The 26,614-nt window shown below is 38.0% G+C and overlaps 1 protein-coding gene across 2 annotated transcripts in view; it reads left to right on the forward strand.

Annotated features, from left to right (window-relative positions):
• Positions 1–26,614, forward strand: part of MYOM2 (myomesin 2) — a 76,574-nt gene that overhangs the window by 8,727 nt on the left and 41,233 nt on the right. For both annotated transcript variants that reach the window (XM_032104594.1, XM_032104595.1), the window contains exons 5-15: positions 1,129–1,267; positions 1,444–1,601; positions 2,471–2,563; positions 11,968–12,056; positions 12,137–12,187; positions 12,465–12,629; positions 16,955–17,116; positions 19,011–19,152; positions 20,758–20,957; positions 21,669–21,722; positions 24,338–24,465. In XM_032104594.1, the coding sequence (XP_031960485.1) occupies positions 1,129–1,267; positions 1,444–1,601; positions 2,471–2,563; positions 11,968–12,056; positions 12,137–12,187; positions 12,465–12,629; positions 16,955–17,116; positions 19,011–19,152; positions 20,758–20,957; positions 21,669–21,722; positions 24,338–24,465 (1,381 nt within the window). The remainder of the gene's footprint in view (positions 1–1,128; positions 1,268–1,443; positions 1,602–2,470; positions 2,564–11,967; positions 12,057–12,136; positions 12,188–12,464; positions 12,630–16,954; positions 17,117–19,010; positions 19,153–20,757; positions 20,958–21,668; positions 21,723–24,337; positions 24,466–26,614) is intronic.

Genomic DNA, 26,614 nt, shown 5'->3' on the forward strand with positions numbered 1-26,614 from the left:
TTATATTATAAGAATGAATTCTGCCATGTTTGCAGAAAATACACTGTGAAAATCATATACATCCATATGGTTCTGGTACTTTGATTGGTTTGAAATATATAACCTCAGAACAGAAATCTCTAGGAAAATAAAATGATTTTGCATACTTTAATTTAGTTTTTAATTTCATCAATATAAAAAAAGACATGGCAGAACATGGCTGGTATTTAAAGTGCACTGAAATGGTACAAAGATTTTTTTTTAAATATCAGACAAATAATATTTTGATCTACTATTCACTGAATTTCATGGAAGTTTTCTTATTTGGGTTATGCTTTCACAGTCTTGCCATATGTTGACTATATTGACAGACATGTTAGAAATATCTGATATTCAGTACCTTCTTTTGTCCTCTTGGGAAGGAAAAGAGTGGCATAGGCTGTTAATTGAATCAGCATGAATGAAGGAAATGGAGCTAGCTTCTCCTAAAAACTTTTATGAGTTGGGGTTTTTTTAAGAATTCTGGAAAATCTGTGTAGTTAGATTTTCAGGAAACAGCTCAAAATTTTTTCAAAACTATAATTTCCTGGTAGTTTCTGCTCATCATTTTCAAAGGACAGCTTTTTTGCATGCAACTGTTCATCAAATCCATGTGAACTCCTTGGTCTGTATCTTTCAGATGAGGTCAGCTGAAAACAGCCCATGGAGCTACAAGAGCTCCCAGGTTCTAAAGCTAAGGTTACTATGTAAGAAAGGCACAACTTTTAACAGGTTGTGAACAGGCACAGAACTTGACTTCACTCCTCTGCCTTCTTGTGTCCATAGGAAGGAAAATCAGGGGCCAGAAAGAGGCCAGGCAGGTTCTTGACATCAGCTACCAGAGGACTGGGGGGAACCAGTCAATGTGACCAAAGCAGAATTCAAGACCTAGAGCTATAGCCCCACAAATACAGGGGGAAAGAATATGAAGAAAATTCACATGATTTCACATACTCATTATTAGGATATGCAGATAGATGCTAAGAATGATGCCTAACCTAAATTTTACATCCTGCTGATATGGTTTCAGAGCCTTTGGTTGCCAGATGTGTATGAGTGACAAATTTAAAGCTTCATATTAGTTACCTGATTTTTTTTCTTGTCCCACAGGAGTCATGAGCAAAAGTCTCATGCAAGTGATGAGAAAAGAATCCGTTTTGCCAGTGAGTTGTCTGCTTTGGAAAAAGAGATTCACACAGCCAGGCACCGTGCTAGAGAGCATCTGGATAGACTTGCTGTGCAAAGAATGGTACCTGCTGAATCTTTTTGCTCCTATGCAAAAATAATTGCAAGATATACTGAAATTTAGGCCTGTGCTTCAAATATGAGTAGTGATTAAGCATCTTTTTGCGGATTTAAGTTTAGATCTTCTACCCTATTTGAGTCTAGTGCCAGATGCTTCTTTTCTTTTCCCATGTTTAATAGGTAGAAGAAAATATGGCTCTGGAAAGACATATCATTGAAGAAACTATAAGTCGAGCCCCTGAAATTCTGGTGCGCCTGAGGTCTCACACTGTCTGGGAAAAGATGTCTGTGAGCCTTTGCTTTACTGTACAAGGATTTCCAACCCCTGTTGTACAATGGTAAGAGACTGGCCTTTCCTAGCCCTCTAAAAATGTTGTTAAGCTTTTTGCATTTGAAAGTTATGCTGTAAGTGATAAGTGTCACGTATATAATGGCTTTGTTAAATCCACTTTATAATCCTCGTAGATGTGCTGGATCGCAGCAGTTGATACTGCAGTGGAGGGAGTGGGAGGAAAACTTGCTGAGTGGCCCCATGCAATGTGAGAAGCAAACTCAAGTATTTCAGAAGGCAGACAGTGGAAGGCATTCCAGTCTTTCTGGCCATTGAGTTTCCTGAACACAAAGTCACAAATGACAAATTACACAGAGTTCATAGCTACTTTCTAAGCCTGGATAAATGTGCATGGCATCGCTGTTGTCACGGGCTGTATCCGTGGTCACGTTGTGTTAGCTTCTGTTGAGGAGGACATAAAGGTCCTTGCAGTTGACCTCCTCTCTGGACAGGTGCTGTCTTGTATATGTGAAAGCCTCAGGCCGGACTGTGAAGACCTAACACGAGGCACAGTTCTGTTGCTGCTCCCCTTTTTAGTGCTGAAGTGTTTTACTGTGGTGCAAGATAAAGCTTGCTTCCCATCTTGTGTCAGGGGTAGTGGACTTGAAAGTTCAAGCCCCATGCCATCCTCTCTGTACTTCTCTTCCTCCTCCTCTTCTAGACTGGGTGTACATCTTCTCTTTCCACTTCCTTGCTGCTGTGATGGTCCTGCTTTGCCTTCATGGCCCAATATGTATCTATCCATACAGACTGGAAAATACTGCATGAGAGTAGACAGAGTTCAGATGATAGTAAATGATATCTTGATCCAAAGATCTACCAGAAGAATGAATAGTTGCTGATATTTATGAGTTTTGTTTTTTTCTTGATTGTCAGGTACAAAAATGAGGAATTGATTTTCCCTGCAAGTGATCCAACAAAGTACAGAATTGAAAGCAAATATGGAGTACATGTGTTACATATAAACAGGTAAATCTTTCTGGGGAATACAACAGTTATTAATACTCTATACAAAGTATTTTATATCAAATAAAATTAAAAATTCACACAAAGGCTGCAAGAGAATTGTTAAATTCAGCACACTTTTCTGTTGGTACTCACTTTCAGGCTGGAGAAGGTTCACTGAGTACCTGCCTATTAGATTATGAAAATGAAATGAAAAATCAGACATTTATATTCATTAACTTCAGCAATCTACAAGATATAAAAGAAGAGGCAAGTAGCTGAAAAAGTGGTAGCTCCTTTTTTATTAGAATTATACCTTCTCAGCATTTGAAGTGGAAAATTATATGTTCATATCTTCTTGTCATGATGAAGCTCTTTTAGGTAAACAAAAATATAGCTGGGCAGGGTAGGGATACACAGCTGTATTTGTTTTACTGCATGTCAGGTTCTGTTTAGTTTTTCATCTCCTTTCCTTCTTTTCTTTTTATTTTTTTTGTTTTGTTTTGTTTTGTTTTCCAAAAAATAAGGAAGTGTAAATTATTTTTTTTAAAGGTTCTAATTTAATTAATTTTATTTTTTTCAAAATGTTAACCTTGTGATAGAGAACATGCCTGGGTAGAACAGCTTCCCATAAACTAATCCCATGCTTTCCTAAACAATTGAAATATTGCATATAACTTAGTGGAAGCTTTTTAAAAGATATAAAAAACCCAAATAAAAATTAAGACATGACTGCAATATTTAAAAACAAAATTAATGTCTAGAACAGAGACACAAATCCCTTCTTTTAATTTCTCCAGAACATGAGTATCAGCTGTGCTGAAACAGCTGGAATATTTGTGGCTAACACTTGTCTGGCCAAACATTTAATCTTCTACCCTGTCTCCATCTGTCAGCAGTGGAAGTAGCCCTGAGCACAGCCTTATGGCATTAGTACAGAAAATAAGTGCATCATTCCTTCTGCTTTTGGGAAAGACTATTTGCCTTTGCCATCCTGCAGCCAAGTCCAGCCCAACTTTCAATCTTTTCATAGCTCAGGATGGGAGAAACATATCCCTGTACAGAACCTGGCAGCAAGAATCACCAGGTTTTTGCTCCCTAAGGTGCTTCGAAGGCACTCAGTCTTCTGCCCCCAGGCCATGGATAACTTGCTAACTGCTCTCTGTATCCATGAAATCTGTCAACACCACTGTTTCTTCCCACCAACATTACTTTTGACCATAAGAACAGGAGGTTAAAAGATAAAAACAGATTGTCCTTTTGCCATCCTCTCCCTTTTAGCAGGGAAATGGAAAATGCTCTCCTTTGTCGGGATATGTGTGAGTGCCAGTCAGGAGATGAAACTTTAGTCACTTCCTGATGGTGAGTGACTTTGACTGCTTATTTCTTTTGGTTATCACTCCTGAAGAACTTCTTGGTGAGTCCAGATGCTAGTTATGTAGCATGTAGGTTCCTTTGTGACATTTTGGGACTAAATAGCTTTTGGAAGAAATGAGAATCAGTGCTGATGCTGCTTTCTGAGCACCTGTAACCATCAGGCTGAAGGGTAATAATGGCTTCCATCCCCTTGGTGCTTTTTATCTCTTTTATGGGCTGGTTATCAGTCATGTAGGCACAACCAGCTTTGGGAGTGTTCAGACTCAGCCGTATTTCAGAAAAGTTCAGACATAGCACAGAGTCATTTATTGGCACATACTCAGGTTTCCCCACCCCCTGTCTACTAGTCCCAGACCTCTCATGCAGACTCATGCAGTACTCATGCAGACTCTCTCACATTCAGCCAAGCTGCCGTCTTCTGAGACAGTTGCTCCATTTTTATTTCATTCTGTTTGGCAGTGTGACCTTTCTGCCACTTAAAGATTCCTGCCTGCTCTCACACAGATTTCCCTTCTACACTTAAAATAATACTGGGGATAGTTATGATTTATACAGTTTATTAAATTAAAATTTTTAATTTAAAATTTCTTTCTTTATTGATAATCCATTTTATTTCAAAACCTGATCATCAGCTGTATTTTCTGTCCAAAACCACAGAAAATGAACATGCAGGAAGTGGAAGAACATGTTGTTAGAGCATAATTAAGGGCATCTTGTATTGAAAGCAATGGATGTATGGATAATGGTTAAAATATATAAATTATTCATGCTTTTGTACAAACAGATATAAATTAATTCTGTATCTTCCACGCATATCTTTGTGCACTTATGTTTTATATTTTATGAATAATTTGTTTTTCTGGGAGGTGGAGCCATTGGGACTTTCTTCCTATCCACTTCTGTGCTCTTCTCAGCTGTTCATACTAAAGTGCTGAGCTGAATGTAATCTTATCCACAGCCACTCAGAATGGCCTTGGAATTTCTTGGCTACTTTTCTAGCACTTCAGCGAAGCCCAGGCAGTGAACTTTTTCCTTCTGATGCAAGTGGGATATTTATTCCTGTGAGTATTCCCTGATCCTAGTGGAAACATTCTTGAGGAACCGAAACCTTACCATCACCTTGTTGTCTTAAAGTAGTAACTGGACGCAATTTCATCCCCCGCTGTCTGCTGTTATCCAGAACCCATAAGCCTACAGTAACCAGATAATTTTAATTTCTCATATTTTTTATGATGCTACATTCTCAATTTACCACATTTTCTGCATGCATTCACAGTGCTATCATATAGGGTCTCTTTCTAGCTCCTTTTAAACTTCTTCAAATGGGAGTTTGAGATCAAGGTCTCCCTTGAGCAGTAAAGAAAAGAAGTTTGGAGTTTAATTCTATTTTTTTGCACATCTCGTAATTATAGCAGAAGTGATACGTGTTTGGGTAGTGGTTCATCCCATCTTTCAACTCACATCTGATAGGTTATTAGGAGGAGACTGTGAGGAATCCTGGGAGGCAAAGCTCCTGGTAGTTGAAATGGATCATACATATCTGAGAATGTGTGGGTTTGTTTAAAGTGTACTTTTTGTCCCACATAATTTAACTATGGGTAGGCACACAGTACAAGAAAAGGCTTCTGTATCAGAGGTAGTCAAGATGAGGGTGGCCATTGCTTTTTGGCATAGATGAAAAATGTTTTCTGTCTTAGTGAATATATTAGTAATTAAAAATTGTAGCATTTTTAAGTTCTTAGTTGCTAATACTTGTTTAGCAACAGAATTGGGCTTTTTTGTTTCTTTGTTTACTGTGATGATTTATTAAATGGATCACTTGGCTTTGGCTTTATTCAGCTGTGAATGCCTATGTTACAGTCCCAGTTACGTTGGCTGGTGTGTAGAGGAGACAGCAGTATACTCCTCCCTGGGGGTATTCTTGACTCCCCCCCCTCAGTGAGCAGGAGGGTGAGCTGAGCCGGATGGTAGGAGCAGGGAAGGACATCTGACTTTCCAGAGCACTGTCAGTGTGGTGCGGCCACACAGTTTCATATCTACAGGGCTCGAGGTTTAACAGTATTTTATCTTTTATTAAGGCCCTCTCCCTTTCCTATTTAATAAAGTCACAGCCTAAGAAGTGCATATCATCGCTGAGGAGAAGGTTTGCAGCTGCATCAGCAGAACTGTGGCAGAGCCAGCAGAGTGCAGTGTAACACCTGCTGGCAGCAGGCAGGGCCAGCCTCTGATCTGGCACTCCAGTCCTCAGCACCACCTGCACCGCTTCAAAAAGGAAAGCTTAAAAATTGAACGAACCATCTCTTCTAGCTATTCTCATTTAAAAAATGACCCTGTGCAGTCATTATAGTGCTATTTTAGTTTGATTAGGCACAAAAGGCTTGAGATGATTTAATCTGGAGAGGTAGACAGCGAGGCGTGCCCTTTCTCCGCTGGAGTGGAAGCAGAGCAGAGACAGAAGTGTTGAGACAAAGGCGATCCTCCGGCGTAGCCCGCAGAGCCTTTGAGCTGTGCAAGGTTGGTGGGTGATAGACTGCAGCTCCCTGCGTTCTGCAGGTATGCAGTACTAGGGGCTGTATAGGCAGCAAAATGGTGTACTGCTTTCCTCTCCTTGCTGAAAGGCAAACAACAGCCCCCAAATACTTGATCTTCTGGCTTGTCAGTCACCGTCCCCTATAAGCTGCCCTAGCTGGGAGCTTGAGGAAGTGGCCACCTTATAACAGAGGTCCCTCTTCCCTAAACACAGAATCCAACCAACAGAAAGAATCAGTCAGATTCAGTCTGACTGGAGAATCAGCACAGGAAATGGCAATTCTGCAGAGTATTTCCACATTTTGATGTCATATAGCCATAACACTGAAAATTTTGTCATTTGGATTCAAAGGAGTAATTTTTAACTCTGTAATTTACTACGTACTGCCTCCTGTTCTTTACATGCACTGAATTGTGTTCTAATTCAGAAAAAGATGCTATTTCACTCTTAACTCCTGTGTTTAAATCTGCACTAGGCAGTTGGATGAATATATGCATTTTAAATAGATATATCTGCCTGGGGAATATTCCCCACACAAGCATTAGCACTTCAGAACCTCATGTGGATTCAGAGCAATTTAATTTTCACAAAAAGTATTAGTACCTTGGGACAGATACAGTTCTGCACTCACATTTTATGCTATCTAAGTGTACTCCATGCATATTTTATCTGACCTTTGCAAAGGCTGAAAAACACATTCTCCATCATAAAACAAGAATAACTGTGAGACCACACCTTGCCTCCTGGGTACTTCAAGTGTAGTTTCTAGCTGGTCTTGACTCAGTACGCTTTACAATGCAATTTAGGAAATCTAAGATTTTTTTAGCATACAGGGAAATAGATAATTTCAAGGATAATCCTCCATCTGAGCATTACCTGGCACAAAAGGAAAGTCAGAACCTAATGTAACTTGCCATCCTGTCCAACTTTCTTCGTAGTGGATATGAAACAAAAGTGCTATCTAGCTCCTAGCCACTAAAATCCTCCATTTCCAATATAAGATTTAAAGGCATTTCAGTGAGTACTAGGCTGTCTAAGATGGTTTATTTGTCTCCTGGAGACTCAGATGAATGATCATAGCAAAGAATTTTAAGTTGCTTTCAAAGCAGTAAGCTACAGAAAATGGGTAGAGTTGTTATGACCTCTTAAATAGCAAAAATTGCCTAGCCTGGGGAATTGTGTGTTCACCATAACCATAAATACCTCATTTCTCTTCATAAAAAACAAAGGATGCTGTAAGAATGTGGTCAGCTATTTGGTCAGTTACTTCTTTCTTATGTTCCCCTTGGGAAAATGAATTATAACTCTATCACTAACTTTTGTCAAATATTTACTTTCAGATTTTGAGCTTCTTTTGACTAAAGATATGACCCTTTTGTGAATCTTCTTTCTTTTCTAGAGACATTTAGGATCATACTCTATTTTCTCTACCTTGGACACCATCACAAACAGAAAGATCCCATCAAAAGATGTATTTTGCTGTTTCTTAAGAGAACAAAACTGTAGTGAGGGGATTGAGAAGAGCACAGATATATATCCACTTGAAAAGTTAATCTGCTATCTGCCATTCTGTTTCTTCATTTTAGGGAGACAACTTTGCAGTACTTGCACCTTTAAATTTCTGAAACTTTGAGTGGTTTAGCACAGTTTGGGACACCAAGTTAGTCCACAATACATGTTTCTCTATTTTCAGGATTATTTTTAGGCCACCTGTTTTTTAACAATAAATCTCTCTTTAGTTCCTAAATCCTGTGTAATTCTTAGAGATATTGGTTCCTGTTTAACTATTTTATCTGTTGTTCTGCTAGAAAGTGAAGCCAACACTGAGAGCAGATGATGACTGGTTTAAAGTGAGATTTAATCAGAGTTAACCTCAGTCAAGCAATGTTAATTTTTTATCTTTTTTGTTAACCCTCTATAGCAACAACAACATGCTAGAGCAGTTAAGTTGGATTTGAGAGAAGCGAAGCAGCCTGAAGTAATGCTTTGCTTATGTGAGGAAATGGCCTAGTGCAGCAAAGCTGGTGTAATGTTCATCACTCATTTATGACATGGGTGCTGTGTGCTGTCAAACCATGTCCAGGCCAGGGAGGGATCAGGCCTGATCAGCAAACACAGCATGGTTGCCCCAGCAATGCCCTGCCGGGTGTAAGTGTGCACCATCCTCTGGGAGGGTCTAGCTCACCCAGGAGAAACCTGGACATGTAGGTGGTAGGAAGACACTATGCACCTCTGTAGGTCTTTGTCAGGATGGTGAGTGGCCTGGGTTGTGGCCTGAAGGGCAGGAAGACTTTATGGGGCAGGTATCTGGGGACAAGGACTGCAGGGCACACTGTGGCCTGTACCTGCCACCAGTGCCTAGGAAATGCACTCCTGGGCTCTGCCTGATGCAGCAGTTTGGAGACATTCTCTGCCACAGTGACCTCCTGGTGTGAGATAGACTAATTTTCTCACCCTTCAGGACAGGGCTGTCAGACATCCAGTCTGCTTTCTGGGAAAGGTCCCTTACTATCTCCTGAGCTGTGTGTGGGAATCCTTTTTGTGAGCTGGAGCACACCAAGGCATGGCAAGGGCTGTTCTAAAACATCAGCACTAGGGCAATCAAAATCCAGTTTCTGGGGATGAATGCTGTTTAATTTGTTAATATGTAATATATGTTATTAAATATACTATGTATTATATTTACACTATTTACTGTGTATTCTATATACAGATTCTTAAATTAGGCATATAGCAGAGTGACGAAAATGCCTTACATTTCCAGAACAGTTAATTCTGCAAAGCCCCTTGTAAGAAATTTTTGAGCTTTTTCATTTGTTGTTAACTTGCTATATTATAGTAAGATACTGTACCAGACTGTGATAAACACCTGAATTATGTACATTTCAGTATAGAGAAACATGCCTTAGGAAATTGTCCTGTGCTACAGTTTTATATTGCTTTTTGGCATTTTATTACACAAGTGTTAAATAGTTTGGAACTGGGACAGTGAAAAAAATGTTCTGCTTTTAAAATTCATTGCAAAGAAATGTTGTCAAGTCTGACATCTCTCAAGTCCAGAATCAGTTAAGCTTTATGGAGCTTTATAGCTCTGGGAACAGGTATTGTAATTTTAAGATCCTTCATGTAAACAAACTGTTAAATAGCATCCAGCCCAGAGAATGGTGCTGAATGAGGTTACATCCAGCTAGTGGGTGGTCACAAGTGGTGATCCCCAGCCCTCAGTGTTGGAGTAAGAACTGTTTGACATCATCAGTGACATGGATGAGGGAAACAAGTGCAGCCTCAGTCAGTTTGCAAATGTCACCAAGTTGGATGAGATTGTTGATCTACTGAATGGTGGGAAGGGTCTGCAGAGGGATCTGGACAGGCTGGATAAGTGGGCTGAGGCAAATTGTGTGAGGTTCAAGAAGGCAAAGTGACAGTCCTGCACTTGGGTCACAACAACCCCCTGCAGTGCTATGGGCTGGGGACAGAGTGGCTGGAAAGCTGCCCAGAGGAAAATACTGGGCATACTGATGACAGTGGCTGAACATGAGCCAGTGTGTGCCCAGATGGCCAAGAAGGCCAATGGCATCCTGGCCTGTATCAGCAGTAGTGTGGCCAGCAGGACCAGGGCAGTGATCATACCCCTGTACTCAGCACTGGTGAGGCTACTCCTCAAGTGCTGTGTCCAGTTCTGGGCCCCTCATTACAAGAAAAACATTGAGGGGTCAGAGTGAGTCCAGAGAAGGGCAATGGAGCTGGTGAAGGGTCTGGAGCACAAGTCCTGTGAGGAGCAGCTGAGGGAGCTGGAGGTGTTTAGTCTGGAGAGAAGGATGCTCAGGGGAGACCTTATTGCTCCTACAACTGCCTCAAAGGAGGTGGTAGCCAGGTGGGGCCAGGTTCTTCTCGCAAGTAACAAGTGACAGGACAAGAAGAAATGGCATCAACTGCACCAGGGGAGGATTAGTTTAGATATTAGGAAAAATTTCTTCACTGGAAGGGTTGTCAAGCATTGGACGAAGCTGCCCAGGGATGTGGTTGAGTCACCATCCCTGGAAGTTTTCAAAAATCCTGTAGCCATGGCCCATGAAACCCATGGTTTAATGGTTTAACATGGTGGTAGTGCTGAGTTGACGGATCGACTTGATGATCTCAGGGGTCTTTTCCAACCTTAATAATTCTATGGTTCTATGATTTCAATTCTTTTAAACTGTTTTTCAACCTCACTGGTCCTGTCCAGACTGTACTAGGATTTTCTACCCAGCTGCAGTCCTTTAGGTTATGTAGCCTAGTTTTATGACTTTGATAATTAATTGTATGATAAACTTTGTAACTGATTTCATGATTTTGTGAAATATATGGCTAAAGGATTGCCACCAGGAGGAGCTGTTAGACATGTAAATTTAGAGAGAGAAATCTCAATTTAATGGCACTTTCATCAAGTTTTGCTTTAGCCATCACAGTACAGATAGTATCGTCTTTATAATCTGACACTGTCCAGAACATATGCAAGAAGTGAAAAATAGGTGTCTGATGTGTCTGTGACAGCTGCTACATACTCCAAATTTGGCATTCTGTTATGCAATTTCCATAAAACACCCTTTCATATTCCTTCTCCCACATCTGCGATATATGACCTCTTAGAAGACAAGTGCAATCAGAATTTCATCACTTGGCAGTTGCCAAGAAGACAGAAATTTGTTCTTCTGAGAGGAAACTAAATGCATGCATGCATAGTATTGTATCTCATAACTGAAAATTTTTGAGTGGTCTCCATTAAATATAATACTAAATGAACTATTCCTGATGGACTCAATTTTAAATAAGAAAATAACTGGGGCATCAAGGTTTGCACCTATATTTTAACAGTTGGTCACATATGTGCTCATGTAATTTCAAGGAAGGATGGATTAAGTGAGACAATATATCAGTATTTTGCACCAAGTAACTATTTTTTGCTTTATATTTGTTTATACTCTTCTTGCATAATGATTTTTTTTTTCTCACTAAAAAATATGACAAACCAAGCCATGTATGCACATAAACAATTTTTATTGGTGTTCCTGATTTTTTATAATTTTCCTGGATTGAGATATGAGAGAGGCAAAAAATACCAGTGTCTGCCAGCTGGGAATAGCCATAGAAGGCAGAATTTTAGCAAGAATCACATCTATTTTTACTCCATGTCTCTGTCCTAAAATAAGGCAGAAGGGCAAGATGGACTAATGAAGGTTACATACAGAAAGGGAATAGCCAGACTGGCATTCTCCAGCTATCTCCTTTTGATCATTCTCTAAAGGTCATTTCCAGTTTGCTCAAGTTAATGCAGCCTGTGCACTAAGCTGTGATTTTATCTGCAGTTAAAAACAGTAGCAGCTTTCTGATTGTCTTTCATCGATGTCTTGCACTGTGTGACACCAGTGAAGAGCTTTATACACTTTCCTTATGGTTGGCATAGTTTAGCTTGTAATATAAATCATTAAGAGAATTTTTATTTGCATAAAGAGACATCTGTTTTTCTCTGTCCTCTTTTCAGAGCTGACTTTGATGATTCTGCTACCTATTCAGCAGTTGCAACAAACATCCATGGTCAGGCATCAACAAATTGTGCTGTGATTGTGCGAAGTAAGACCTACTTTATATTTAAAACAATAAATAAATATAATGCGCATGTCATTGAATATTTCTTGTATGCTTATTTATAGGGTTCAGAGAGGAGGGAGAACCTCACCCAGCTGCGATAATGCCCTTCCACTGTAAGCCTTTTTTTCTATTTGCTTAGATAATTTATGTCCTCTTGTCAGAGTAATATTTTACAGATGAGAAAACTGAATACAACTTGCTTCTTCTGACTTTGCTTTCTAAGCATTCAGTTACAATAGGAGCTGTCCAGATGCTCTTGCTTTGCCATCTGAATTTCTAGATCAGCATACAGTATATCAGAAAGCTCCATCTCCTGCTCAGATCAGACACTACTCTGTGCCAAGTACAATTTACTTGTACTGAAGAATGCTCTCATTTTCTCATGCATAGTGCCCCTGTCATATGACGTTTGCTTCACCCACATTGATGTCCAGTTTCTGGAGAAGTTCGGAGTCACTTTTGCAACTGAAGGTGAAACACTGACCTTGAAGTGTTCTATGTTGATCACACCAGAGTTGAAACGACTACGACCTCGTGCTGAGTGGTATAGAGATGGTAAGTTATTACATTGAATAGAAGCTACCTGGAAAATGCTGGAGGAGACGCTGAGGGCACAGGTCAGGTTTAGAGCACCATATTCTCAGAATGAAATTTGGAATAGAGCAAAAAAATATCTCTAGTTAGAATTTATAGTCCTGCACTCTCATTTAAGTGACTTGGTCAACATCTTCTTGAGCACACGTTAATAGCAACAGGAAGTAACCTTTTATTATCTGATAGCACAATAGTTAGAACATTTACTTGGTAGAGATCCAAAGTCAGATTTCACAATGATTTATAGTTGAATACTGTGACCACTGAGCTGAAGGGTACTCACAGGCAGTAAATTGAAGTTTGAAGTACTGAGGTATGGGTGTGGGTCTCCACTTTAATCTTGCTCCAGTATTTATTGTGAATTTTGTATTAAAATCACATGAATGTATAGTTAGGAAATACTTACAGAAGCCAGGCCTGATACACAATATGTCTGCTCTGCTGTTAATGTGCCATGTTGGTAGGTTTCTTACCTTGCCTCTTGTGTCAGTGAAAACCTACGTTATGCCACTCTTACCATGAAGTGCTCAAAATAACATCACTAAGCTTATAATCTACTGGGGTGGATGGTACACAAACCCTGGATGAGTAGTGTTTGTTCACTGCACCAAAAAAGGGTTTTGAAACGTAAAACTAGCTACTTAGAGCTTAATGGATAGCAGCCTGTTGTAGATATTTAGCCCACCACTTTTCACCAACCACAATCTCTGTGTAGGATTCTAAAGTAATTATTCTACCTGAGGATTTAAGGAAAGCCTTGGTTATTTGTGAAGAGTTAGACCCTTCTCCAAAGGGACCACATTTGAGAATGGTGGGCTTCCAAGACTGATGTTTGGACTAGTCCCAAAAAAAGTTGGCAGAAATTTCCATAGCTGAGAAGATGTGATGAATAAGCTAAGAAAGGACAGTAAGATTAATAAGGTAGTCAAGAAAATTCAAGATTAGGAAAATCAGAAAAAGGATGCTTTTGTTACTGCTTGTTATGCCTTTTGTTTCATGTGCATCATAGTTTTACATAGATTCACATCTGATCCTTCAGGGAACAAACTACTACTTTTTCATTCTATCATTGTGGATACTTCCTTGTAATGTGCTATTAGATGTCAATAAAGTAAAAAATATGAAATAATAAAAATGTCTTTTTCTGTTTGGTGACTAACCTAAAATCTAAGGCTGGTCCTTGAATTCAGATTCTATTCCCACTGAAGCATACAGGAATTTTACTATACACTTCAGGATATTTAGTAACTAAAAATAATTGCTCACTTCCCTCTCGGATGAACCATCATTTTCAAGGGTACCTTTACTTTGTCTCCTACTGGGTACAGTTTTTCAAGGTGTCAAATCTCTCAGATTCTGAGTTTGAAACTGCAACTAAGAAGAACTTCTAATTTTCAAGGAATTCCCAATATTGTTCCACTTTTCATCAAACATGAATTTTTCTTGCACTATGGACAAAACTTCGTGGCTCTTTCTCTTTGTGTCTTCATAATGACAAGATAATTCCTTCTTGATATGTAACAATACTATGTTCTTTGTTTTCTCCCTTATTGAACTTAATAAGTCCTTACTTGTGAAAATCTGAGATGAAAACTTGGTCTGTTTAAAGCCAATAGGGTTTTGCTAGGGAGTCAGGTAGGCATTCATCCCATCATTCTAATTATGTTACGTGAAATAGGATGTTACAAACAAGCTTAGATTTGTCCTTTGTTACAAGTACATGGATCACAATATTTCCAAGAGATGTACAGGTGCATTAACTGGCAGAACTTTTTCTCAAACACAGCAGGAATTCATGCACTACGAATCTTTGTTACGCACTACAGTTCCCTGTGTTGAGTCCCTTGAGAGCTGGAGGCAATGCATAAATATAAGCAATGAGAAGTTAATAATTTGTTCAACATCATGTGCTTTAGACATTCTGGTTTTTTAGAGACGTAATATTTAATTCTATTCTAGCATTAAGACAAACCATACTCTTCTTAAAATTTGTCAGTTTGTGTTAATCAAATAATAGCAACTAAAGCCCCAAGGTGGATATGTATGATTTACTTCTAATAATTATACACAGGAAAAGTCTGTATTTATCTAGCATAAATAAGCTTCACACTAGTGAGCCTTATTGAGAGCACCTAGTAGACTCCTAGGGTCTAAGTCAGCTTAAATCCTCTGAACTGATCTGGGATTTCACAAACACTAATATGATGTCTATTATTCATGGCCCACTTAGAACAGTTTAGGATACTGAAAGAACCATTTAAGATATTGAAAGAACAAAATCAAAATAATACTTCAGGAATGTATATTTAATCTGGACATGAGTTCAGCTGATTTCAGAAACTTTCTGTTATTAATATCTAATGTAATATAAACACTGTACAGCCATGTGCACCAGCGTTCTGCAGCCATTTATACTGTAATCTAGAATAAAATAATTGACTTCAGAAGGAAAAGTCATGGAGTGAAGAATCTAGCTAAAATTTCAGTGGAATAAAAATACATGATGAAAAGAAATTTCAGTATGTAATAGTTCCCCACTCTTTGTCTGAATTTTCATCATGTATTAGGAAAATTATCTTATGTACTAAAAACAGCATGCGAGGCTTGAGACACACTGCCTCTGAGGGTTAGTCTCCTGCAGGTTTGTCCTTCGGTAAATTCTGGGAGAAGTAATGGAGCACAACACATGAACAGACTGTGAATAGTCTTGTAATTGTAATTTTATTGTGATGGCAGGTATATCAATATTGTTCTACTAGAACTTCTAAATATGTTTGAGGCCTCCAAACTTTACTCTAATTGTCTTGCCTACAAAGTCATTCATCCAGACTGCATTAAAAAAAGAGGGCTTCTGTTGATTTCCAGTGGATCTTTGGCCTTGTGTGAGGGAGAGAAGCTTTTCTCCTCTTACCAAACACAACTACCTCCTCAATTTCTTCTGTCAGGTACACATAATGAATAGAAAAGGGCGATTCTGGCCTTAGCAGCATTACAGGCTTGCCTATAGTTTCTATGTATTCAAACTAAGTTAGCTACCAATCCACTGAAACTTGGAGTCTAAATATGCGACCAGCTTTACAGAGATGCTGGTTAATCAACTTTGTTTTTTTCCTTAGGATTTTCCACAGGGCTCATGCATTGGTTAAAGTTTCTAGGTGAAGGTATTTTATGATTTAATTTAAAGTACTTCATGTCTCTCTACACAAAGTCTGAGTACCATTGTGATAGGATGACAGAAAGGGGACACTCAGGTTTTCTAGGTATGGATCTCATGACTACGGATCTCATGGGAAGGAATGTGATTAAATTTAGTTTGTGTGCTTCCCATAAAACTACAGCATGCTTGGCTAATTAAGTGAGTTACTGCTGTAAGTTTTAGTAACGTATGTCTTCCGCATGCTTTATTATCTGAATGTGTGTCATGTTTTATACCTTCTTAAGCAATTCAGAGGTATGTGAAAACACTGATTCCTTTGCAATTGTTTGAGTGTCAGCTCCAAAATCTATTTAAGCAATAGAATGATAAGCATTCATAGATATTACGATCTTTTAACATACTTCTACTGCATTAATTATAATAAATTCATGTGTGATAGGTCTTAGGGAGGTAAAAATCAAAAATAATCCAATCAGCTATTTAAAAGGTTGATATGAGAAAGTCCCTTGGCTAGCCTAAAATATCCTGTTCATTCTTTTCCTCTGGTTTCACTAAGCAATGATATTAACGTGCATTAATCATGGGCCACCACCTCCCACCTTTGAGAGGCTTAAATTTAATTTTATTCAAGACTGAACAGGCATGCCTTGAAGATTTAAATTTAGTGTATGTTTATAGCAGTTTTCAGATTAAACTGAAATTTATTTTTTAAATTTGGAAGGAAAAATTGAGTAAACTGACATTTGACCTGAACTGGAAGCAAAACTTATTAAAAATGAAACAAGGTTCCACCCTGCATTCATTACAGGGTATGGCAGGTTTCATGTCAATATTTCTAAATGTGGATAACATTTTTGTCTCTCAGTGTATTAAAAATTACAGTGAGGGGAATTTTGTTGTTGGCACTTTATGGAGTAGTATTAGACCTCATGTTCTCTGAAATTCACTGATCAAATAATTTTAGAGAGCTGCAACTTGCTCTCTTTAAAGTTTTCACAGTATCAAAGCACTACCAGTCTGAACAAAACTGCATAAATATTAGTTTGTGTCCCTGGTTAGCAGAGAACTGCTCTAGGATGCAGGTTGTTCTAGCAGCACAGTAACGTCCCTGATGGGTTTTCTCTTCCAGACGTGCTGATAAAGGACTCCAAGTGGACAAAGCTGTATTTTGGAGAAGGCCAGGCAGCTCTTTCCTTTACTCATCTGAACAAAGATGATGAAGGTTTATACACCCTGCGCATGGTTTCAAGAGGTGGAATCAGTGAATGCAGTGCATACCTGTTTGTAAGAGGTAAACTTTTAATGTTTCTTGAGGAGAAATTAAAAAGCATTATAAAGTTTAGTTTTATGAAACAATCCCATGTAATAACTGAAGTACAAAAGAAATTTAGCCCTGTGGTATTTCATAGGCATTTGATTGGTATATAGTAGTCTGTACTAAAAACCAGTCACCTTACATGAATGGGGAGCTTCAAGAGGAGCATGTTCCTGAGGACATTTTGTTTCCTGAAGAACCAGAGAAACCATTCTTGTGAAGAGACAACTTGTTTCTTTGTCATCTCCTTTCCTGGTAGGAAATAAACATCTTTGTGTACAATCAGTTCTCACTGTGATGGTTTTGGCTTTAGAGATTGGAAACTGGGAATGAGCCTTGTTGGGCATTCTCATATCTTGTGCCTTGCCTTAGGGATATGTGCAGGAAAAAGCAAAAGAAATATTCCCACCACTATACCAGTCATAGTCATGTCATTATCCAGAGAAAAGAAGAAAAATAAGAAATTAGCTGACTGAGGAAATACAGTTTTCACAAGAGACATAGATAAAAGGAGGTAAATGTATTAAAATAGAATAAAGGTCAGAACTTTTCATCACATTTCCATGCACAGCTCCCAGCGAAGTGAGAATGAGCTTCCACATGCACCTGTGAGCAGAACTTAGTATTCAGTTTTATATTTTCTTCATTGAAAGATGAAAATATTTCTGTTTGAGCAGTTCTTTCACTCTTTAAAATACATTAGACAACATCCTTGGTGGGGGCAAATTGGAACAGCCCCACTGAAGCCACTCAAGCTGTATTAATTTTAAACCTTGTTCTTCTTGGAAACATATTGGAACATACGTGCCTTGTGGGAATGTCACCCAGACAGTTTGTGTGGGATAGAGGGAGTGAATGTCTTTTTCAGGGGTTTGAAATCCAACTTCCTCACAGGGCTAGTGCAAGAGCTTCATCAGCTTTGCGCTATGTCTCAAACAAGCCCCTCTGGCACCCTGATCTCATTAGAAACAATTTGCTAAAGCTTTTTATGTCCAGGTTACCTTCCAAGAAAGACAGTACTCCGGGGAAAAACACCCACTAATATATAAATCTTTCTTAGAAGTTTTTGTTATAGTGATGGATGAATTTTCTGTACTTCTCTTGTCCATTTTATACTATATTTGATCCCTTTGCATGCCCAGGACCCTGGCCTTGAGCTATGTCCTCTGGAGTCTCTAGTGTTGTCTGCTGCCCATTCTCTTGCCTTTTTTCATGTAGGCTGTGATCTGATACTGAGCACAAACTACTTCACACCCGATTTGGATCAGACTCTATAATTTAGACTCTATACAGGGTGGTTTTTTTGTTATAGACATCTTCCTTTGAAGGGAGAGAACTTTACCTGTAGCAAGATTTCATTTGAGGGTCCGAATTAGTCAATATCTCTTAAAATGAAGTCACAAAAGGATATCTTAAAGGTGACATTGTAAGACTGTAAATAAAACATAGCATTATAAATGTACCAGGAGCTTGCAAATTTTTTACTCTTTAAGAGTTTTGTTTTCATGGGCTACATGTTCTTTACTAAGTACCTTGGTCTGACTAGTAGCACTCTGAGTCACAGCTTTCAGTGACAGAGCATCAAAAACACATGGGTGGGTTACACTTTTAATTCTCATCAAAAATAATAGGTGTTTGATTCCTAAAAAGCTTTTCTCTCCTCAAAAATATCCTTGAACATTTTATCTGTGTAAAAATATAGACATTAAGGTCCCAAATCATTACTGTAGTGAATTAGTATGTCATGAAATGTTTGGGCTTCCATTCGTATAAGCAAGTATTACAATGAACTGGAAGTCTTCCCTTTGCCTTTTTGATGTATTTCAGAGGAGTTGGGGTCAAAACCAATTTATTTTTATTTGTGGTCCAGATGCCGATGCACTGATCGCAGGAGCACCAGGGGCACCAATGGATGTTAAATGCCATGATGCTAACAGAGACTATGTTATTGTTACCTGGAAACCACCAAACACAACCAGTGAGAGCCCAGTTATTGGATATTTTGTTGACAAGTATGTAAACATTAGCATTTATTTAATTTTTTTAATTTCCAGAAATAAAATGCCAGAAGAGAAAATAATTATCATTCTATGCTTTCAATGTGTTTATTTTTTAGATATATTTTTACAGACACTTGGCACTGGAACTCAGTTACACACTGTGTTAAATTACTAGATTGCTCCCTGGCAAACTGTTAGCCCAGATGATTTAGTATTTTCACGGGCAATTCTGGGCACAGTCTGGGAATTAGCAGGGGCTGGAGGCCATTCCAAGTAATATTTGCAGGCAGACACATTTTATCATACACTTAAAATGTTCAGTAGTATGGATGTGGGCACAACAGAGAATGAGCCCTGACAGTATTTAATTTATAAAAGCTAGAATCCATGGGTATCTTGAATTAGATTTAGTCTCTTTAATCTCTATAGTGCAAAAGCTGAAACCTAGGAGTTATTACATTATCTTTTTATTTCTTTCTTAAATGTAGTACATCAGGATCTCAAGGCCTGGTCTCCTGGGAGCTGGTAGTTTAAATCAGACTGGCAGGCCTCTGTCCTTCAGTCAGCTTTGCACTTTGCTGGGGTTTCAGCTCAGTGCAGGCAGCTGGCAAGCAGTGGATCGAAGCACTGTTTTGCATGTCTCTTCCACTGAAGTGAATGCTTGCTCCTTGTAGCCAGAGCAGAATATCTGATCCTTAGTGTCTGAAACTGTCAGTCAGCAAATCATTACTGAAATGATTTCATAATGTCTACGGCTCTGCACTTAAAAGCAGCATTTGCAGCTCATTGCTATTTGCTACCCTGTCATTTGGTCTAATTCAATAATAGCTGTCTGGGAATAGCTGGAAAAATAGTAGTTTATGAATGGCAGTCAGTATGAGGAAATTAACTTGAGACCTGGGGACTCTGCCATCTATATCCAATTTATGTGGCACATAGATCATAGGAGTATTTCACCTATATTGTGTATAATCTAGTTAGATGTGCCGTTTGACATGTTGCTTGTATGACTGCAGTGCCAAGGAGCCCTCGATCATAACACGACTTATTTCTGGTATTGTCAGGGCAAAAGAGAGTCTTCTACACAAAAGGTTATAGTAGTAGGACACAAACTATATATTTACACACAAAGCAGTCAGTATGAGGACATCACTGTGCTTCTTGATGACTCCTACACTCTGTGTCCCAGCCATTTTGGGAGGGAAATGCACAAAGAAGTTTACTTGAAAATATGACAAAGAAGAGATGGAAAAGATTAGGTGAATCTTGCAAATTCATCATGTTCTGTGGAGATGAATATTAGAAATGAAAGTGAATAATTTATTCTTTATATAGCAAGGAAAAGAGCCAAACAGTAGGGAAGCAGAGAGATTTGAAAAGGCTAAAAGCCATGGAAGAAAAATGACCTTTGCATTATGAAAAAAATATGAAAAGGGTGGGAATTGGTTCTCTGATCAGAGAAGAGTGTATAAAGCGTGTGACTTTCATTAATGAGATGTGTGGCTTAGCTCCTCAGCTTAGCGAAGGTGACTTCCGTGGTTCTGACCTGGTGTGTGTAGCATGGGGTGTATTTATTGTGAGATGATACTGACAAACGCTGTCTTCTGCTATTCCAAGATGTGAAGTAGGTTTGGAAAACTGGGTCCAGTGCAATGATGCTCCCGTAAAAGTCTGCAAGTATCCTGTGACTGGTCTTTATGAGGGACGGTCTTACATATTCCGTGTGAGAGCAGTGAACAGTGCTGGCATTAGCAGGCCTTCTCGACCCTCGGATCCAGTTGCAGCACTTGACCCCGTTGACCTGGAGAGAACACAAAGTAGGTTATTCAAGGCTTCTTTTTTTAAAAGCAAAATATTTTATTTAAGATTATGTTTGCCCAATTAACCTAAGGAGTAGAGTTTATTTCTTCCTTTGATTGAATATCTCACTACAGACTGCAAAGTAGAACTGTGGAAGCTTCTCCATGAATAGAGTAAGCCAGCTTGCTCTGGGGAGTAGTTTTGTTGATTTAGCCTTGTCCTAAACTCCTGTGCAGATTCTGTATATCATGTACTTGCACACCTTCTGTTTTGTGTGCTCCTTTTGGTCAGAGGGGAATTAAAGTAATTATGAATACTTCAGAGTACTGCCCCAATGTCATCGTTGAAATCTGAGCTGAATATGCAGTTTCCGTTACATATGTTTTATGTATGTCTGTACGCTTTATGATTAATTCGTATAAAAAAAAGCACAGTTAATGATACAATTGTTTGCTAATCTGCCTCAAAATCAAATCCATCTACTGTGACTATGACTCTTGCTTTTTACCACAGCTTTAAATAGTACTGTCTTATCATGCCCTGTTTTTTCTATGAAAGTTAGTAAACCAGTGTATGACTTTGAGTTGACTCTATCTGGGCAAAGATTTAATAACAATATTATAGAAACAGAGGTATACAGGCTCTTGAACAGGCGAAAAACAATAATTGCAAAATTTGTAAATATATTGAACTAGTTTGAGGGACTAATTGAATATTTTGATTAACAGCTGTTCATGTGGATGAAGGGAGAAAGATCGTGATCAGTAAGGATGACCTTGAAGGTATGTAGCATTTCTACAATTTCAGTCCATCTGCTTATGCTCCAGGAATTTTGCATTATAATTAGAAACATGACTTGAAAAGAAATCCATCTAGTGATAAAGTCTCTCCATTAATAAATAAAGACATATTATGGCTTGCAAGGTTGAGAGAACACAAGTGAAAGGTGAGGTCTAAAAGGATGGAGAACATCACACTCTCAACAGCAAAATCTTTACGATGTGTTGACAGAATGTTCTCACCATTTTACTTTGACTAGTGTTAAGCTGAGTTTAAAAGGTTGAGCATTTAACTGCCCATTTGATTTTCCATATTTCCCCTCTTTCTAGCCTTCTGGGAGCTAAGTATAGGTTTTTTTAGGCTGATTTTAATGATCTGAGCAAGTTATTGCCATTCTCATAAAAACTTACACAATCCATCTCAATTATTTAATTAATAGTCTACCTGAATACAGAGATTATTCTTAAGGCTAAGGTTATAGACTAAATAATATTTTTTCTCCGGAGAATTGGAGAGATCACTGACAACTTTTGAAATAAAGTTTGCATTTCTTCTGGTTTTTGGTTGTTTCTCTGTGGGATGATTTGTTTTTTAGACTTGAATAATGACCTTCTTTACACTTAAACTGTTAAAATTGTTAACTATAATGGCTCAAAATTAAAAAAAGTGTCTGTCTACTCTCTTCCACAAAGGTTATAAAGTTGTAACTCCAGTAATAACACAGTAAAAGAGAAATCACCTGAGAAGAGATGTAGTTTGAAGGAGAATCAGATATTAAATGGTTTTCCAAGTGCATGGACAGGATAGATGAAGTTTCTCTATTTTTACAATAGTACCTTAAATGAATTGATATGAGTATTATCAAGATATATGAGGCACATTATAATATCAGATTATAATTGTCTTGTTTGGCTTCACAGAACATTCTTCTAATCTCAGAATTGCCTTAGAATGATCAGGTGCAGTATATGGCCACTCTGGCATAGGCATAAATAACTATATTTGGATTTCTGTCACATGAATGTGCATATTAATAGAGTATGAATATTCAAATATTACTCTTTATGTAGATCATTAATTTCATCTGCAAGATTGGAGACTGTTTCTGAAAGAGCAATCTCACAGATCAGAAATGGTTTTCCTTTTTAGTGCAGGATGACGTTCCATTCTGGGACCCATACTGTACCACCATGTTATATCATTACAAAGTATGGGAGCTTTGTTTTTTTTCAAGAATGTAAGAAAACATGTTGATATTTCATTACCTGAAATCAATTGGAAGCCTTCTGTCTTCATGCTGTGAAGGATTATTGTCATTTTCTTGGCTATATGTCTTTCATCTTAAACTCAGCTGATTCATGTGCCTTTCTGAAAGAAAAAATACAATTGTAGGAAATAAAATATAGAAAGCATTGTGAGAAATAAAGTTTCGTTGGATATATCAGCTTGCTTTAAAAAAGTTTTGGTTTTGATTTGGGAAATATATATGATTAAATAATATCAGTGTACATTTCGAGCCTGGTTCATTGTACAGGTGATATATAACCAGTTGAAACATCACTGCCACGATTTAGAGATTACAGGACATATTGAAATATTTTTCTCTTTTTTAAAGGCAAATCTTAAACATTTAGAGGATATATGCTGTTTTCTAGCCTGAGAAGTGGAAAAATTTACCTTCAAAGAAAGAAGCTTTTTTCTTTTTCAATCACAAACCATAAAGATAAAATTTTTAGGTGTCTGCTGAGTTGCTATTTCTGACCTATTACCAAGTCAAAGCTTCTTCAGGGCTGTGTAGCTGTTCCTGCATAGAGGTCCATCACAGGTCCCTCATAGGTCACTCTCCTATCTAGTGCAGTTTTACCCCATTGTAATTCCTTGGATAGCAGAACTCGCTTTTTCTCATATTGCAGTCAGTGAGCAGGACCATGAAAGTTTGAGCTGAATTCTTCCAACCTGGCCCAGGGTAGGGAGGTTTTCTCTAATGCTCCTGGTAACTCTGCAGAGTGCGTGGGGAGAGGGGTTTGATCCACAGCATGAATCATGGCATGGTGGAGCCATCACAGGGCTGGTTACATTTTTAAGTCTCTGATTCATAGATTTTAGAAGTGCTTTAGACTATACAGGTGGTAATACCAATATGTCATATGATATATTTCTGATCGGTTCTGCTCCTTTTTCTGCTTTCCTCTTTGTTTTAAAGGTGCTTTTCTCATTGTACTTCCCTTCCAGCTGCTTTTTTTATTCTAATTTCACATAATATCTCTTTAGACTTCTGTCTTTGATCAAAAAATGTTTGCACATAGTGAGTAGGCTTTTTACTAGCAGATTGAAGTAATTAAAATGTGATCAAAGAAAAAAGTGTCACAAAGTCACAGAGTTTCAGGGAGCGTATTAAACTTTTACTGAAAAAATAAGTAACTAGATACTGAGATTTTATTTATCAAAATTTAATTGAAGTGATCAGGTGAACTGCACAGATGATATCACAGCTCCTAATAGCTGAGCATTGCAATGCAGGGTGGGAAAGTTGAATCAGAAAGATGACCTGTAGCATGAAAGCTGGCCCAGGAGTTAATCTGCTGTTTAACACTTGTTACATTTATTAATCTTACAGGGCATGTTCAGATTCCAGGCCCTCCCACCAATGTACACGCTTCAGAAATCAGCAAAACATATGTTGTACTCAGCTGGGATCCACCTGTTCCCCGTGGCAGGGAGCCACTGACATATTTCATTGAGAAGGTACTGTACTGTATAGTGGTGTTCTGTTGTAAGGTGCTTCGTTGCTGTGTGCAATTACAGTCAACCCATTCTCAGAACTGCAGAATGAACAATAAAACCAACACTTTCTGTGGTCTTGCAGGATTTAGAAGTTGGATATTAGAGAAGCATGGATAATCAAATGTCTTACTGCAAGATTTAATGAGCATTGAAATTCAAGGTCCAGGGAAAAGGATTTCCCTATGCTATTTGCTTATTACTGTCTTAATGGGAACAAATTATTTATGTAAAGTAGCAACTAAAAAAAGACAGAAAAGAAACATTTATAGTTTTCACAGTCTTACAGGCATGGCTGTAAGTTTTCAGTCTTTCTGTATTAAAGGGAAGTTTCTGTTAGTCCTGTGGCAGAGCAAGGAACAAACAGTAACTCATAATTTGATCGTCACTTTTTGTAACTCATAATTTGATCCTCATTTTTGCAGGCTTACAGCACCCTCTACTATACACTGACATTTCCAATTTATCCCCTGTAAGGTCAGCAAAGAGGCCGATGCCTGTCTCAGGTTCACTCCTCCCTGGTACTCTTCATGGCTGCCTTCCTCTTCTCTTTGCATGGAAAGGGGACTTAAGTGCTCACACCAGGAGAGGTTTGCTCTTCACCCACCTAAGTGAATAAAATTCAGATAAGTCTGTCCCTGAGCCATGTTTCTAAACCATATTGTATTACAGCAACTTGTTACAAAGTTTTCCCAGCAGGTAAATTGGCCTCATACCTGACCTCTACAACACTTACATGTCAAGCTATACTTAGTTTTGATGAATTATGACTCTAGCATATGCCCCTTCTTAACAATCAGCAAACACTAAACCTGCCACACATTCAATTTTCATTGTGAATATTATAACAGCCTTCTCTCAGGCCCTTACTATGCAAGTTTTTTTCTTCTCACATGTCAAATTCTGCACGTTCCTCCACAGTTCATTTCCTGGCCATCCTGTTAATATCACTCCACTTTTTGCAGCCCCCAGCTTGTCTTTTCCCTCTCAGACACACAAAAAAACTCCTTTTCAAAAGAACTCCATAGGCCATTTATACATTCTTCATCATCCATTACCTGCTGGATGTTGAACATATCAGTGTAAAATGAAGACTGCTCACTAGTTAAATTTTCCAGCAAGCATGTCTGTTTCTCTCACTCTGCCTTTTACACTCAAAAAAAGTAATGAAAATTTTCATAGAAATAATTATCTAGTTTTTCTTTCTATGCAGTAAAATATAATGCCTCCCTTGCATTTAGTCCCAGTTACATATGTCTTCTCTTATCTATAAATTTCAGGAATACTGATGTAAGGATTTTGAACCAGCTCTTGTTGTGGAAATACTTTGTTAGTTCCAGAATATGCAGAAGTAACCCAGATAAAAAGCTCAGAGGTAGATTTCCACTGAGTGGACACCTACACTTTGTTAGCTGAATTTCATTCTAAGAATTAGTTGGAAAATATACGTTATTTGCTTGTTTTATACAAATAAATTTATATAGCTCCAGAAATAGTACATAGCAGTGACAAGGATGAAAAAACAAGTCTCAATTAAGCTCCAAACTCAATGAAGGAAAGTGAGAATGAGGACTAAAAGGCTATTATTAGGAAAAAGAATTTCATTACACTAATTAATACCTGAATCTAAAATCCTTTTGCATAAATAATATATAGGAACATCTTAGTCAGTTCATAGGTGAATGTTTGTTTTTTGCTTTCTACCATCATCTGTTAATTTGGAAGTGTTTCTTAATTATTTTATTTCAAATAAAGAAGATTCAGTCCTGAAGAGCAAAAATATATTTGTAAATTCTTCAAGAAACACAAAATGGAAATAAGTTTTTACGTTCTTTTGAAATACTTTTTTAACAGATAAATCAAACTGCAGAACAAAATGTGATGCTGATTCTTTGTGAAAAGAAGAAATTAATGTTTTTCATGGCAGGAAGTAAAATATATGGCAAAATAATATTTATTTCATGTTTTCCAGCTTTTTATTGTGAAGAAAATGGATGTTATATTTGTTTTTTCTGTTGAGAACACTAGGTGGGTTCAGTACCTATGAAAAAGATTTTGATATATGGACTTGAGCTGTTTAGATTTTTATTATTTAGCTATCATAGGTGTCATT

The sequence above is a fragment of the Corvus moneduloides genome, chromosome 3, assembly GCF_009650955.1.
Source record: "Corvus moneduloides isolate bCorMon1 chromosome 3, bCorMon1.pri, whole genome shotgun sequence".
Lineage (NCBI taxonomy): Eukaryota > Metazoa > Chordata > Aves > Passeriformes > Corvidae > Corvus > Corvus moneduloides.